Raw genomic sequence first — 15,771 nt, forward strand, 5'->3', positions numbered from 1 at the left:
CTAAGGTTCATTAGATTCCTTTTGAATGATAGCAAAATTAATGGATGTTCACAAGGACATGAATTCAACACCAGTTTATCTACTAATTCATTTTCATTAAGGAGACATCATCGTATCTTGTGGTGACAAGCAATATTGTTTTGGTATACTTAATTATATCTACTCTTTGTGTAAGATAATCCTAGCTAACAATATTTTCTACTACATGATATGCTGCGTTACTACTTTACTTCAGCTATGGTTTGTAATACAGGCTTCGACACTCTGCAGCTATCATCATCAACATCAGGTGCGATGATTCCATTTGTGGTTTGTTTACTTTGTATGTTATGAGATGCAATATCCTGAGCTGAAACTCCTCCATTTTGAAGCAGCTCTTGCAGTTCTTGCTTACTAATTATCAACTTAATTCTGACAACATTGGGACTTCTTACTTGGTCATCATTCACTTCTGGATTTGAAAACCTCACTTTCCTTTTTTTATGCTTTTTGGATGGTGATGGAAGAGGTATAAGGTAATACAACTGCCCTGAAATCAGCTTTGCATCAGGTTGAAGATGGTGAAAGCCTAAAAATGAATCCGACAGTGTATGACCAGAGAAGTTTGATAACACTTGTTCAACTTTGACGAGGGCTTGATATTCAAGGATTTTGCCATCAGGCTCCATAATTCCTATAACTTTCTCTTCAACAACTAAGCAATTCCCCATGGCTTTGTTGCTGACAATAACACGAAAAAGAAAATATTGTTGAAGTTAAGTGAAGAATAATAAGAAGAAGAAGTTTCTCTTTAATAGTTTCTTCTTCTTTTGTTGCTGCTGCTAATTCTTCTTCTTTTTCTTCTTCTTCTTCTATGTTAAAAGGCTTTTTTAGGGTTTTTTTTTAAATTTTTTTATCCAACGTGGCAAGTTAACTGGCCAGGTCAGCTAGTTAACTTGCCACATCAGCAGTTTTATTAAGACCGTAACGGAAACTGTTAGTAAGTGACTGTTTTGTTACTTTTTTATAAGGTTAATGTCTGTTTTGTTATTTTTCAAAAGTTGGTGACTAAAATGAAACTTAAGTGACTATTTTGTTAGCTATCTTAAAGTTAAGTGACTGTTGGTGAATTTACCCTTTTTATTATTATATAACTATCAAGTAATTAAAATTTTGTGTAAAAAGTGTATATAAATTTCTTTTTAAATTTTATTTTATAATTTGACAACAAGAAAATCAACCTAACTCGAAGCACTGGTGTAACCATACTAGTTTTCCAGGAGTGTTTTATATGTAAAAAGAAAAAAAAAAAAAAGGATGTGTTTTCTCCGCAGCGGCAGTTGCTATATCTACATCTGCTCGTGTTGCGTGTAGAACGGTAGATCACAGTTCATTTCAATTTTAAGCAACCATGGCGGTAAGCTCTTCTACCACACGTTCTGTTTTTTTTCTAGTACAGAAAAAAGAAACGATAACAAGTACTTTACTTTTCTTATAGGACTCTTCAGGGACGACGCTTATGGATCTGATAACGGCAGATCCTGCGCCTGTTCCAGCGGCAGCATCCACAGTGTCTTCTTCATCTGCATCATCGACGACAGCGGCAGCATCTCCTGCTGCCACGCAGCAACAGTATGTGTCGACCAAGACCGCGTTGGGGGAGAAAAAGTCCAAGAGAGCGGCTCTGATGCAGATCCAAAATGATACCATTTCTGTGGCTAAGGCAGCTCTCAACCCCGTCCGTACTAACATTATTTCTCATCAGAAGCAGAAGCAGAAGAAGGTAAGTCAACTCTCTTATCTTCTTTCAATCTCGATCATTCTTAATTAAGGTTCTGAATTGATCTATTTTTCGTAAGTTCCCCCCTCCCAATCTTATTTTTAAATCTGGCTATCGTAGACTTCGAGGTGGCGATAAGTTAGTTTTAAAGCTAGGGTTTATTGTTAAATTCTATTTCTCGTGTTTAGTCAATTTGTATCTGATTTTCAGCCTGTATCATACGCGCAACTTGCGAGGAGTATTCATGAACTAGCTGCTACTTCTGATCAAGTAAATATTGGCTGCTTTTTCTTTTGGATTTTCTTGTCTTTGTTTATTTTGGAGATTCTCTCAGTAATACATTTGTTTTTTCCTCTCATAATTTGGAGAATAGAAAAGTTCTCAGAAGCAACTGGTGCATCATGTGTTTCCCAAACTTGCTGTGTACAATTCTGTTGACCCTTCTTTGGCACCATCTCTTCTCATGGTATGTGTTACTTTTATCTTCTATTCTCTAGTGCTTGTCTAATCCTCTTGGACATTTTAATCAACATTGTTGGAATCTGTTACAATGAGGGTTTGTCTCTTGATTAATTTCTTTTTCATCATACAGCTTGATCAACAATGCGAGGATAGGACAGTCCTTCGTTATGTGTATTATTACTTGGCAAGAATTTTAGCAGATACTGGTTCCCAGGGTTTAAATCCAGGTGGTGGGATCCCCACACCCAACTGGGATGCTTTGGCTGACATTGATGCTGTTGGAGGGGTGACAAGAGCTGATGTTGTACCACGGATTGTTAATCAGCTTACCACAGAGGCCACAAACACTGATGTTGAATGTAAATATGATATTTTCTTAGTTTAGCTCATTATGTGCTTTTGCTTCTTCAAAATTTATATTGTTTAAATCCTTGATATTATATTTTGTTTGTTCGTGGTGAAATTCCTGGTTGATTTTTCTTTAAAAATGTCAGAAGAACAGATGATCTTCTTGCTTTATTGACCATTTTTATTGTTTCTTTCTGTTATAACTTGTTTTTCTGCAAGTTAACCAGTTGTTTTCATGCTGAAATTAGTAGCGGTAAATTTTTTTTGTCTTCCTTATGTTTGACTTTTATTTCTACCACTTTTGAAGTTCATGCAAGAAGACTGCAAGCTCTAAAGGCTCTTACTTATTCTCCTTCGAGCAACATTGAGATTTTGTCCAGATTGTACGAAATTGTCTTTGGCATTCTTGACAAGGTGCGTCCACTGGTTTCTGCATGAACAATGCATCAGCATAATACTGCACTATTTATTTTTATATACGCCAGGCATGGACATTTGAATTCCCTTAGAAAATTGAAATTTCTGTTGTTGGTCAAAAGATAAGAGGGGTGAGTTTTAGGGTTGCTGACCTGCAATGATTGATCACATTATTGCTTTGAGCTATGTGCTGCATGGAAAAAGGATCTGTTATATGTGTTGGTTGGCTGTAAGATTTGGGATGGGGGCTGATAACTACTTGATTGTAAGAATGCCAGTAATCAACTTTTGGAGATGCGAACTTGGTTTTGGTCTGATTTCAAATGCAACAATTGTGAGGTCAAGAGAGCTATTATTCTGATTCAGTCAGTGATGTTTGTTTTTCTTTAACTCTTAATATGTTACGAAGGTATTTTATTTTGCTTTCCTATGAATTTAAATCATCTAATTAATAATCCATATGAAATTGAATAGAGATGGTCACTTCACCCTTGCTCTTTTCTTAAAATAAACATATGAAGAATTTTATGCGGGGAGACATCTTTGTCCCAAGGGAAGTAATAGCACGTCATGTATGAGTTTATTGTCCTATTTTGGTCCATGCATGCCCTCCACATAGCAGTTTTATCTTTATTTTTGGCCAATCAGAAACATAATTTATTCCTTTCAACCAAGGTGCATTTGGCTAATACGAAATCATTATCATAAAGCATTATGTTGTTTCTATTTCTAAAGTTTGAACGTGAGCAATTTTTGCAGCGTGGTTATAACAATAAATTTTTCCTTTTTTTTTTTAATTATAGAAAATACTATTTTTATTCTCATGTTTCAAAAGACATTTTCTCTTCATAACCACCAAGTGCCTTTATCCTTTTTTTGTTTTCTACGGAACTGATGACTTCCAAGGTGACACTCTGCCACTGGGTTATATCCCTTTCCTGCTCTCTTCAAGAAATAAACTAATCCTAAATCAAAGGATGAAGACCCTTTTGGTCCACACATTGCTAAGACTGTTTGGGGGAAATTTCTCGATCCAAGCTAACTATTGGAAGATTTGAAATGAAAGGAAGTCTCACAAAATTATACTGAGCAATATTTTGCTGGAAATAAAGGAAAATATGATAAGTTTTGAAATATATCTTTTTCATTAGCTAAATAATTTTGACAAGTGTTAACCTTAGGTATGTATGCTTTAACACAAGAGAATTGGGTGGTAGTAAAGAATCTAAGGTTTATTGAGCAATGGTTAAATTTAATGATTTACTATTTCCTTTTTAAGTGATTGATGTTACACCTTTTTTCTTTGTCAACATGAACTATAGCACTTTTTATGCACCTTTGCTTGTTTGAAGGATGTGGGTTAGGTGCCAATGGCAACCACCTCATTGAGGCACCTTTATTAGAGGTGTCTGCCAGGAGTTTTTATTTATTCTTGTTAGGATGTGAAGCCAAGGCTAGCCTAAGTGCATGGAGATTTAACAAAACATGAAATTAAACAAGCTAGAGTTTATGTGTGAACTTGAATCATGATGTTGTCTTTGATCTGTAATTGTTTTGAAATGAAACTGTGCTGAAGGCTTAGACATGATACTGCGGTGATTGAATTTTAATGACCTAGATTAGGTGCTACTATTTTTTGTAGGAATGTTCATAATATATTTTCCTTTCCGTACAGTCTTTATCATGTTTCTTAATTTGAGGCTTTTGAATTATATTGTTTGCTCTGTGGAAGATGTAATTTTTCTTGCTTTTTTTATATCTGAAAATATTTAACCCCTTTTCATTTGCTTTTTAGGCTAATTTATTTACTTTCTAAATGGTTCTATAAACTTTTATTTTCTTCTTTAGGTTGGCGATGTCCCGCAAAAGCGTAAAAAAGGCATTTTTGGTGCTAAAGGTGGTGATAAAGAGGTAAGAATATCTTCTTGTGGTTGTGGTTAGTGCTAAAATTTTGGAATGATTCTTGTGAATGATGCACTTTGCTATATTTTGTTCCAAGTGATGATCTTGCATCGCTAGCTTGCCTTTGCCTGTATCCTTTGTTGCTACATGTTTGTTGTAGTTTTTGCATGATGGTGACGTTAATGTTTAGATTCACGAGCCTTTACTAGTTGCATTCTCTAACCCTTTGATTGGATTTTGATAGAATGAGAGAGAATTGTAGAAGCCATATTTCGGTCACAAAATGGTGCCATATTTCAGCCTAGGCTGGGCCTTGGTAGATACAAAAATACTTATTGTATATTCGTTTTAGCTCTTATACTAATTCTAGTGGCATTATAAACCCTGGGTTGAGGAGGGTTATTGAGTTTGCCTTCATTAAATGATTTGTGTTTTCTGTACCTTTCTCTCTTGGTATGCTGTTCTCATTGTTGGAATTCCTTAAATTAAGCAGATTTTCTACCTTAGTTCTAGGAATTTCCTTGTACTATTAGCCATAATCAAATTACTAATTTTTAGGGATAGGCTAATTTCTAGAGATTATTTCCTTTTTATTTTTCCTGCTATTCTTTAAAAGACTGTAGTCAGATTAGAAGAAATAAGAATAATTCTTCTTCCTAAATTTGTATATGGTATCAAGAGCATCAGGAATTCAGTAGATCCTGCTCTTTCTTCTCTTTTCTTGTTCTGTTTTCTCTGTTAGAAACCCTACTCCCATGGGTGACACCGAAAATTCCTATGAGACTCTTCATAAACTTCGGCTAACCAAAACTCAACTTGAGGCTCTTCATAAACTACTCGGGACTCCTACAGCCAGTGGGTCACTAGCTATTCACGGTACTGCTTTAAATACTACACACGAACCTATCACAACTTCCTGGATACTAGACTCAGGTGCATCCGACCACATGACAGGTAATCTAAGTTTGTTTCACACCTATTTACCTTGTCATGATCACTCTCGGATTCGCATAGCTGATGGATCTTACTCGTTCGTGGCTGGAATGGGGACAGTTAGACTTACTGAAAATTTTTCCCTTGATAAAGTTTTACATGTTCCAAATCTTTCCTATAATTTACTCTCAATTAGCAAGCTTACCAAGGATGAAAAAGTACTTGTTGAATTTTCTGCTTTAGGTTGTGTGGTTCAGGAAAAAGAATCGGGGAAGATGATTGGCACTGCTAAAGTTGATGATGGCTTATATGTTTGGAACAAAAACAGTTCACAAGAAGGGATGGCCTTATCTACATCAAAAGAAGATTCTATCATGCTATGGCACCGTAGACTAGGACACCCAAATTTCATGTACTTGAAGAAATTGTTTCCTCTACTATTTCTAAATAAGAAAATAAGTTCATTGAACTGTGAGTTTGCCAACTGTCTAAACACACTCGTGTCCCTTATCCTTTGAAACCTTATGTTCAATCTCAACCTTTCTCTTTAATCCACAGTGACCTATGGGGAGCCAGTCGAGTAAAAAACATCACAGGGGCTAGGTGGTTCATAACTTTCATTGATGACCACACTAGAGTTTGTTGGATCTATCTCCTCAAAGAAAAATCCGAAGTCTCTAGAGTCTTCAAAAATTTTCATTCAATGATTCGAACCCAGTTCAATTCAAATATTCACACCCTTAGAACTGATAATGGGAGAGAGTACTTTAATTCTATCCTAAGTCCTTATCTTTCTGAGCAAGGAATCATACATCAAAGTTCTTGTCCTGACACCCCTCAACAAAACGGGGTTTTCGAGAGGAAAAATAGACACCTTGTAGCTGTGGCTCGTGCTCTTATGTTTACTATGGGTGTACCAAAGTATTTATGGGGAGAAGCTGTCCTCACTGCTTGTTATCTTATAAACCGACTCCCATCTAAGGTATTAAACTTTCAAACACCTTTACATACTCTTCAAAAAAGTTTTCCCTTGTTTCGTGTTCCTAATCTCCCAACCAAAACATTTGGTTGCAAAGCATTTGTCCACAACCATCAACCTAACCGATCTAAACTTGATCCTAGAGCCCACACTTGTGTCTTTATTGGTTACTCGCCTACACAAAAAGGGTACAAGTGCTACTCTCCAACCTTACACCGGATGTTTGTGTCCCTTGATGTTACTTTCTTCGAAAATGAGCCATATTTTTCAGCCTCTCATCTTCAGGGGGAGATACTTAGTGAAGATGAGACCTTGAGCAATCTTCTCATTATACCTCAAGGCTCTATCAGCCCTACCACCACTACAAAACCTGCTGAAAATCCTACAGCCACTGTTATTCCTGTTTTGGAACCTGTTTTTCCTATCTTCACTGTTCAGCAACAAGAAACAAGGGTGATTAACCATACTAATGAAGAAAAACAGCCTACTCATTCTGAAAAACAACAAGAAAAAACTCGGGGGCTTCGTGTATACTCTCGGAGACATCAGCTGCCTGAGACAGAAACAGCAGTGCCAATGCCATCTTTACCCGAGGACTGTCTTGAGGAAGAAGTTTCACCTCCTTCATCTTCCATCTATCTTCCAATTGCAGTAAGAAAGGGCACTAGGAGCTGCACTCAACATCCCATTTCTCGGTTTGTATCCTATGGAAACTTGTCTAAATCCTACAATGCCTTTGTTTCTAATGTTGACTCTATAGAAACTCCAAAAAACATAGAAGAGGCTCTTAAGTCAACCAAATGGAGGCAAGCTGTGTTGGAAGAAATAAAGGCTCTTGAAGACAATGGAACTTGGGAAATATCTAAACTACCTACTGGGAAGAAGACCGTGGGTTGTAAGTGGATTTTCACCACAAAATTTAAACCAGATGGGAGCATTGATCGATACAAGGCTAGACTTGTGGCCAGGGGTTTCACTCAAACATATGGGTTGGACTATGAGGAAACCTTTGCACCGGTGGCCAAATTGAATACTATTCGAGTGCTTCTCTCAGTTGCTGTCAACTTAGAATGGCCTTTGATCCAATTGGATGTAAAGAACGCTTTTCTCAATGGAGAATTAAACGAAGAAGTCTACATGGATTTTCCGCCTGGATTCGAAGGAAGCAAGGGCCAAGTATGCAAGTTGAAGAAGTCCTTGTATGGACTAAAGCAATCCCCTAGGGCTTGGTTTAATCATTTTGCCAAAGCCATGACTAGTAGACATTATACTTAAGGTCAAGCTGATCACACCTTATTCTACAAACACTCGGATAATGGGAAGTGCTATATTCTCATTGTCTATGTAGATGACATAATATTAACAGGGGATGATTCTATTGAAATTGAAAGACTAAAAGAGTTCTTAAGTCTTGAGTTTCAACTTAAAGACTTGGGGAATCTTCGATATTTTCTAGGAATGGAGATAGCAAGGTCAAAGGTAGGTATTTCAATCTCTCAAAGAAAGTATGTTCTTGATCTACTTTCTGAAGTTGGACTGTTGGGTTGCAAACTAGCCGAGACTCCTATGGAACCCAACCTTAAATTAGGAACTGATAAGGATGGAGAAGAGGTAGACAGGAGGAGATATCAACGGTTAGTGGGAAAACTTATCTATCTTTCTCAAACTCGTCCGGACATAGCTTTTGGAGTAAGTGTTATAAGTCAATTTATGCATGCTCCTAGGGAGAAACATTTGGAAGCTGCCTACAGGATATTGAGATACTTAAAAGGGACTCCTGGTAAGGGGTTGCATTTCAAGAAAGATGTAAATCGAAGCATAGAAGTCTACACTGATGCAGACTGGGCAGGGGCAGTTAATGACAGGCGCTCCACAAGCGGTTACTGCAGCTATGTTTGGGGTAATCTCGTGACATGGAGGAGTAAAAAGCAATCTGTTGTGGCACGCAGCAGTGCTGAATCTGAATATCGAGCTTTGTCCCATGGTATATGTGAAGGAATGTGGTTACAACGGCTAATGGGAGAACTAAAATTATCCTATACAAAACCTATAACATTATACTGTGACAACCAGGCAGCAGTTAGCATAGCTCATAACCCTGTACACCATGACCATACCAAGCATGTGGAAATTGATCGCCACTTTATTACGGAGAAAATTAACAAAGGGGAAGTTTGTGTTTCATATCTACCTACAAGACAACAAGTAGCAGACGTGTTAACCAAAAGCTTGAGCGAAAAAATGTTCGAAGAAATTATGGGCAAGCTGGGTTTGATTAACATCTACACTCCAGCTTGAGGGGAGTGTTGGAATTCCTTAAATTAAGCAGATTTTCTACCTTAGTTCTAGGAATTTCCTTGTACTATTAGCCATAATCAAATTACTAATTTTTAGGGATAGGCTAATTTCTAGAGATTATTTCCTTTTTATTTTTCCTGCTATTCTTTAAAAGGCTGTAGTCAGATTAGAAGAAATAAGAATAATTCTTCTTCCTAAATTTGTACACTCATGATGCTAGTCAGAACTTCAAAACAGAAGTCATAGTTCAGTTTTCTTCTAAATTTCCTGCTGCCAGAAAAACCCAGCTTCTCTCCCTTTTCTTTGACCAACATCTCTACTAAACCATGTTCTGGTTTTCTTTATATCCCAGGCAGGCAGACATCCTATCTGTCTTAAAATATTTTATTTTGATAGAGGACCAATTGGAGCCTATGGGTTCTGCGTGCTTTCCTTCTTTACTGAAAAGTGGTTGCACTGTCGATTTAGGAGTGGATTTCTTATTTTTGCTGCATAATAAATTAGAGAAAACATGTTAGTCACTTGGATTAACAGGTTAATTGGCTGCTAAATATTTATTTTCACATATATGTTCCTTTCTTCTCTTTGAATGCATTTTTGTTGTATTGTTTTTATTATACTCTTGTAACTTATTTTTTACATTGAGCCAATTGTGTGCTTAGATAATTGTTCTTAACTTTTTTTGTTTATTTATTTTTCTGTGATATTGACTTTTCAGTCTATCATCCGAAGTAATCTGCAATATGCTGCTCTAAGTGCTTTGAGGAGACTTCCTTTGGATCCAGGAAATCCAGCATTTTTGCATCATGCTGTGCAGGGGTGATTCTTCTATTCATTCTGATCTCGATTTTTGTTGATGTCTGCTATTGTTTTATTGTGTTAGACGTCAGTTCCATTAAACTGCATCTGTAGCATGTGAGTACTTAAATATTTGAGTGAGATGAGTTTTGATCTGTAATGTTCAGAATCTGGTTTCTTGCTGAAATGAGATCTTGGGTTTATCTATTTTTTTTATTTGTTTTGTTATCTGTTTTTCTTTTTTGTGAAAAGTCACTAATTTGTTATCTGCTTTTCATCTTTATCATCTTTAGCTGCTGACATGAGTTAGTTTAGAAATTGCTTTTAGCATCAGAAATATCAAAATTCTTTTTACTCTACACGTACCTTTATTCTTATTGGTCTTTTGTCAATATATATATATATTATATTTCGTGTTCCCTTGGTTTTTTATTCAATTAGTAAAACTTCAGAGTATTCTGACCTTTGTTTCTTGAGTTAGCATATTGGTTAAAGTTACTATTGTTGTTCAATTGCATTCCATTGGTGTTTCAATTTCTTGTGTTTTGCTGATAAAATTTTTTCTTCCCCTTTCGTCAACTTCTTTTTTTTTTTTTACTGCAGTTATCTGTTTGGCCCCAAAATTTTGGAAGTCATTTTGCTCAGTGTAAAATGTTTTTTTTAATTATTGTTGTCTTGAGCTTGTAAAATTTTTAAGGAGATGCTGCTTACATTTGGTATATTAACTTTTTTCCCCATCACATAAGCACATTGGCTCTAGTTTGATATGCTTGCTATTATTCTTAAATTCCCTTTTTTAAAAAATCATTTCAAGATATTGCTAAATTATGTATCTTATGTTCACTTCCATATGATTATTGAAGACCAAATTTAGCTCCATTATTGTGTTTTAACTAAAACATCCCTGTTAATGCTTGATTCGTCCCTGTTTTGCAGCTCTCTGCATGTTATGTTACTTAATACATTTTTTTCTATGTTGTAGTTTTGGTATCATTTGACGTTGGACTTCTTTTTTCTCATTGCAGGATTTCATTTGCCGACCCTGTTGCTGTCAGGCACTCTTTGGAAATCATCTCTGAATTGGCCATAAGAGACCCTTATGCTGTTGCAATGGCTTTAGGTGAGGTCATTAAATTCTTAAACATTTCATTTGCAGTTACTAGTAAAAGAAATGAAGAATTATATATAAGTTCATAGCCTTTTTTTTATTTTTTTATTATTCTATCATGTTTTATGGGTGTTATTACTATTTATAGTATGGGTCCTTTGGGGTATATATGGTATTTGTATGTTTTAAGGTTTTAGGTTTAGCTTGGTAGTACCAATATAACTTCCGTTTCAAGTAGATTTTTGATGATTGCGATGTGAAGAAATTATAAGGTCATTTCTATAAAGATTGTCAAAATTCAAAAAATGAATTTACTTGTTTGTGTAAAAATAAGAGAGATGTTCAAATTTTATATGGAATTTTTGAAAGGAATTTAAGCAACTCAAATTCCTTTTCCAAATTCCATCTAAAGAGGTTGCTTTTCAAAATTCTTCAAAATCTTCTTTATTTAACTCACATGGTCCCACTATAAAATAAAAAACTTATATCTCAATCATTTATTAAACTTAATATGTACTTTTATTTTATATTATATTATTGAAATAATATATTGCTTATTTTCCATACATATATGTATTTTTTTTATTTTTAATACAATTCTTCTTCTTTTATAATTACTTTTTATCTCATGAAATTCTTTTGACTTAAAATTTTATTTTCAAAGTTTTTATCCAACAAAAGAGAATTACAAATACAAGCTTTCTGGAAGATGCTTTTTAAAATACCTTGGTTTCGAATTTCATAAAATTTTAAAAATCTCAATCAAAAGGCTGTAAGAAAAATTATGAAGAATTCTAAGAGAAATTAAGATGAATTCTAATGTAGCTGCACATAGTCCTCCAATTCAGTGTATTAAATCCCTTTCATTTAGCTTATCGCATCTCGAGATTCTTGGAACAAGAGTCCCAGATTCTGGTAATTGAAATCTCATTTTTTTTCCCTTGCGTGTTTACATTGGGCTTGTTGGTCCAAGTGTTCAAATATGAAGTGCTGCCTTCATTAGTGCCTAATACATGTCTCATTTTTATGCAGGAAAGCTTGTTGCTCCAGGAGGTATTTCATTCCAATCATTCTTCTCCATAATGTCATTATTAGTCTCTCCTTACTATGCTGAGTGTTTTGTCATTTACAATTTTGAAAGCTGTGATGTTTATGGATTTTATATTCAATTCAAGAGCAACTAAACAGAAAACTTTACTGTTTCTCATTCCAAATGATAGCTTTTTGCATCTATTTAAACAATATACAATAATTATTCTACGAAAGAAATCAAGATTTTATCCCAAAATATTAGCCTATCCCTACAAACCAGTCAATGTCTACAATATTTCTATCCTTACAAATCTGGAAAAATTATAGCTAAATAATAGGAGATTTGCGGCTAAAGAGTCCATGAGATTCTCCAACCTCAAGCTGGTGAATAGATGTTCTCCTTTCCCAACTTGCCAATGATCACTTGAAATGAAGCATCGGATAACCCCTTACATAATATGTCTAATGATCTCTTGATATGAAGCATTGGCTAACCTCTTAGCTAATAGGTCTGCCATCTACCTATGTGTAGGAACATTAGTCGTACAAATTAATCCACTTTTTAACTTCTCCTTTATAAAGTGGGGGTCTATTTCAATATGTTTGGTTCTCTCATGCCGAAGATTGTCGGTGATACTAATAGCCTCCTTGTCGTCACAATAGAACCTCATTGGCCCATTTCATTTAACCTCAAGATCATCCTAGATGATCTTTATCCACAAGAGTTCACAAATTCCTTGGGGATATTAGTCCTAAACTCTTGCTTTAAACTTGATCCTGCCACCATCGTCTGTATTTCTTCTTTTCCATGTCACCAAGTTCCCAATATCTAGTAGTCTATCTCTTATCAGTGATAGTACTTACCCAATCCACATTTCTATAAGCTTCAACAGTTTGATCTGTATTCATTCTAAACATAATACCTTTTCTAGGTGTAGCTTTAAGATATCAAAGTACCTTATAGACAGCTTGATGGTGAACATTTGTAGATGGTGCATGTACTAGCTTACCACACTAATAGCATATACAATATCTAGTTGAGTATGCGACAAGTAGATCAACTTCCCTTCTAGCTTTTGGTATCTTTCCTTATCAACAACTTCGTCGTCTTTTGATCAAGTATGTGACGAGTAAATCAACCACCCTACTAGATATTGGTATCTCCTTATCAATAGCTTTGTCGTCTTTTGCTTCATTGAATTTATGGTTTAGTTTGATGGGTGTATCGATTGGATTACGCCCCAAAATCCCCTGTTTTTTGAAAAAGGTCAAGAGTTTGATTTTGTTGTGTCATAAAAGTTCCTTATTTTGACGTAACCACTTCAATTCCCTAGAAATATTAGTCTTCCGAGATCTTTAATCTCAAACTCCTGTGCTAATTTGTTTTTGAGTTCTTGCATCTCTTGTTCATTATTCCTAGTAACAATTATGTTATCTACACACACAATCAACACTATCATTCTTCCCTTGAGTGAGTGTTTGATATACAAGCTATGGTCTACTTTGTTTGTAAAATTCCAGCATTGCTCAACAATCTTCCAACTTAAGCCCAAGGACTTTGTTTCTGCCCATACAAATCCCTTTTAACGTGCAAATTTGTTATTATCAAAATATTTTTTAGTAGTTCCATGAACACTTCTTCCTTTAGATTACCATGTGAGAATGCATTCTTTACATCAAATTGCTGCAAATATCAATTGAAGCTGGCTGCTAAAGACAAGAGTATAGATACTATATTCATTTTTGCTACAGGTGCAAAGGTTTCTTGATCATCCACCCCATAAGTTGGAGTATATCGCTTAGCTACTAGTTTTTCCTTATATCTTTCTAAGGATCAATCAACCTTAAAAACCCACTTGCATCCAACAAGCTTCCTTTTTGAGAAATCTACTACTTCCGAAGTTCGGTTTTTATTAATGCAATAATCTCCTTTCATAGCATTTTTTTGATTCTTATCTCTAAGTGCCTTTTGAAAGTTTGGGTATAGGAATGGAGTTTATTAGGGTAAGAAAATTTTTTTGTTGTTGTGAAGTTTTGTCTAAAGAAACAAAAGGGGATTTGGGGTGTTGAGTGCAACATTGAGTTACTTTTCTAATAGCTGTGGGAACATTTATCAATGATAGGCGAAGGATTTTGGATTTTCATACCTAAATGCAATTGGACTCTTGAGCTTGCACCGATAAGGGATTGGATTCTCTTTTCCTTGAGTATAGAAAGAGTGGATTTTTAGTGGCTTTGTCTAATTAGGATGACTTGGTTTTCTTTGGGTTATAGTTTTAGGTTGAGAGTTTGGTTGGAATTGAATTTCTAATGGAATATATATTTGGTTAGATTACATGGTTTTAAATTGGGAATTTGGCTAGAATTGAGTCTCTTTGGGTAATATATACAAGGGATTTGTCAGGGTCGAGGCTTGATTCAAAAAAAAAATTTTAGGTCTGAGCTCGAGCTTGACCCTCACAAGCCCACCCAAATGGTTTGTTTCATTGTTTAAAAAATAAAAACTAATTTTTATATAATTTGATTATAATTATCTAAATATTAATATAAAGCTATTTTTATATTATTATTTTACATAGTAAAACGTGTTGGGTAGGCTACTTGGCCGTGAGCACCTCTAGCTGGATGTAGTAGATGGTAAAGGTGGTAGCAGTAAAAGGTCATCATTCTTATCTTCCTCAATATTTTTCTCCCACCAAAGATAGAATTAGGAAAAAATGGTTTGTCTTTCAACAAATGTTACATCCATAGATGCAAAAAATTTCATGAACAAGGATGAAAACATTTATGCCCTTTTTTTGCTGAAGAATGACCTTCAAAAAAGAACTTTAGGGCTTTGGGTCTAGTTTTCCTCTATTGTGAATAGAACAAAACTAGCACACCCAAAAACTTTTGGAGGAAGTTTGGTAAATGGGATTGGAGTACTTCCATTTGTCTCTTCAAATCGAGAATTTTTGAAGGCATCCTATTTATCAAATGGGCTGCTATCAAAAAAGCTTCATACTAGTAGGCTTGAAGGACATTCACTTGAAACAAGAGGGCTCTTGTGACTTCAAGTACATGGGACAAGGTTAGGTTAAAATAATCCCTTGGATTATAAGCACTTTGACCTTTAACACTCACTCTTAATTGGTTTTTAAATGGAACATGATGGTGTTTGGCCAACTCATGAACACCACAATGTAAACTATTTATATCAATATTTTTAACAGCAAAAGAATTTTTTTTTTCAGTAACGAAAATGGAGAATGTTCTAGGCATCAATGATGTAGCCAAATCTCCTTTGTTTGAAGATGGATGTTTAGAAAAATAGGATGGAAGTAGATTACATTGTCACTCTTAGCCTCTAAGATATGGTTTCCATCCGTTTCCTTAGCACACCCAACCGTTCTCCTAGTAGGTAGATCTTGAAAAGCACAATCATTATTGTAGAAAGTCACTAGGACTAAGGGAATAAGTGACAAATAAATGATGGAAATTTATCATATGATTGGTAGCCCCTGAGTCTATGGCCCAAGAGCAATAGAATTAGGAAACTTGTTTGAGCTATACGCATGATGCACTAGGTTTTTCAAAAGAGTTAAGTAGATTTTGTCACCTTTCAATCTCTTCTTTAAAGAGTTTTCACTTCCTGGTCCAATTTGGTTTGAATTTTCAGCATTGGGAAAATGAACCTGTTGCCTCTGTCCTCTCTTGGTTCAACCTGCACTTGGAGGCTTCCCATGGAGACGGTAA

General features: G+C 35.3%; 2 protein-coding genes across 6 annotated transcripts in view; one reads left to right on the forward strand and one right to left on the reverse strand.

Annotated features, from left to right (window-relative positions):
* Nucleotides 1–221: 221 nt before the first annotated feature.
* Nucleotides 222–710, reverse strand: LOC107902884 (uncharacterized). Its single transcript, XM_016828994.1, has one exon. It carries the CDS (start codon nt 708–710, stop codon nt 222–224), a length of 489 nt encoding a protein of 162 aa, XP_016684483.1.
* Nucleotides 711–1,216: 506 nt separating this feature from the next.
* Nucleotides 1,217–15,771, forward strand: part of LOC107907534 (uncharacterized) — a 31,137-nt gene continuing 16,582 nt past the window's right edge. For 4 of the 5 annotated variants that reach the window (XM_016834956.2, XM_016834957.2, XM_041112667.1 and 1 more), the window contains exons 1-10: nt 1,217–1,396; nt 1,478–1,762; nt 1,970–2,029; nt 2,133–2,225; nt 2,352–2,580; nt 2,877–2,983; nt 4,835–4,897; nt 9,817–9,917; nt 10,922–11,016; nt 12,037–12,057. In XM_016834956.2, coding sequence (XP_016690445.2) covers nt 1,391–1,396; nt 1,478–1,762; nt 1,970–2,029; nt 2,133–2,225; nt 2,352–2,580; nt 2,877–2,983; nt 4,835–4,897; nt 9,817–9,917; nt 10,922–11,016; nt 12,037–12,057 — 1,060 coding nt within the window. In that variant the 5' untranslated portion in view covers nt 1,217–1,390. Of the gene's footprint in view, nt 1,397–1,477; nt 1,763–1,969; nt 2,030–2,127; nt 2,226–2,351; nt 2,581–2,876; nt 2,984–4,834; nt 4,898–9,816; nt 9,918–10,921; nt 11,017–12,036; nt 12,058–15,771 lie in introns of those variants that run through there. The other variant, XM_041112666.1, reaches the window with a different exon arrangement.

This window comes from Gossypium hirsutum, chromosome A05 (assembly GCF_007990345.1).
Source record: "Gossypium hirsutum isolate 1008001.06 chromosome A05, Gossypium_hirsutum_v2.1, whole genome shotgun sequence".
Lineage (NCBI taxonomy): Eukaryota > Viridiplantae > Streptophyta > Magnoliopsida > Malvales > Malvaceae > Gossypium > Gossypium hirsutum.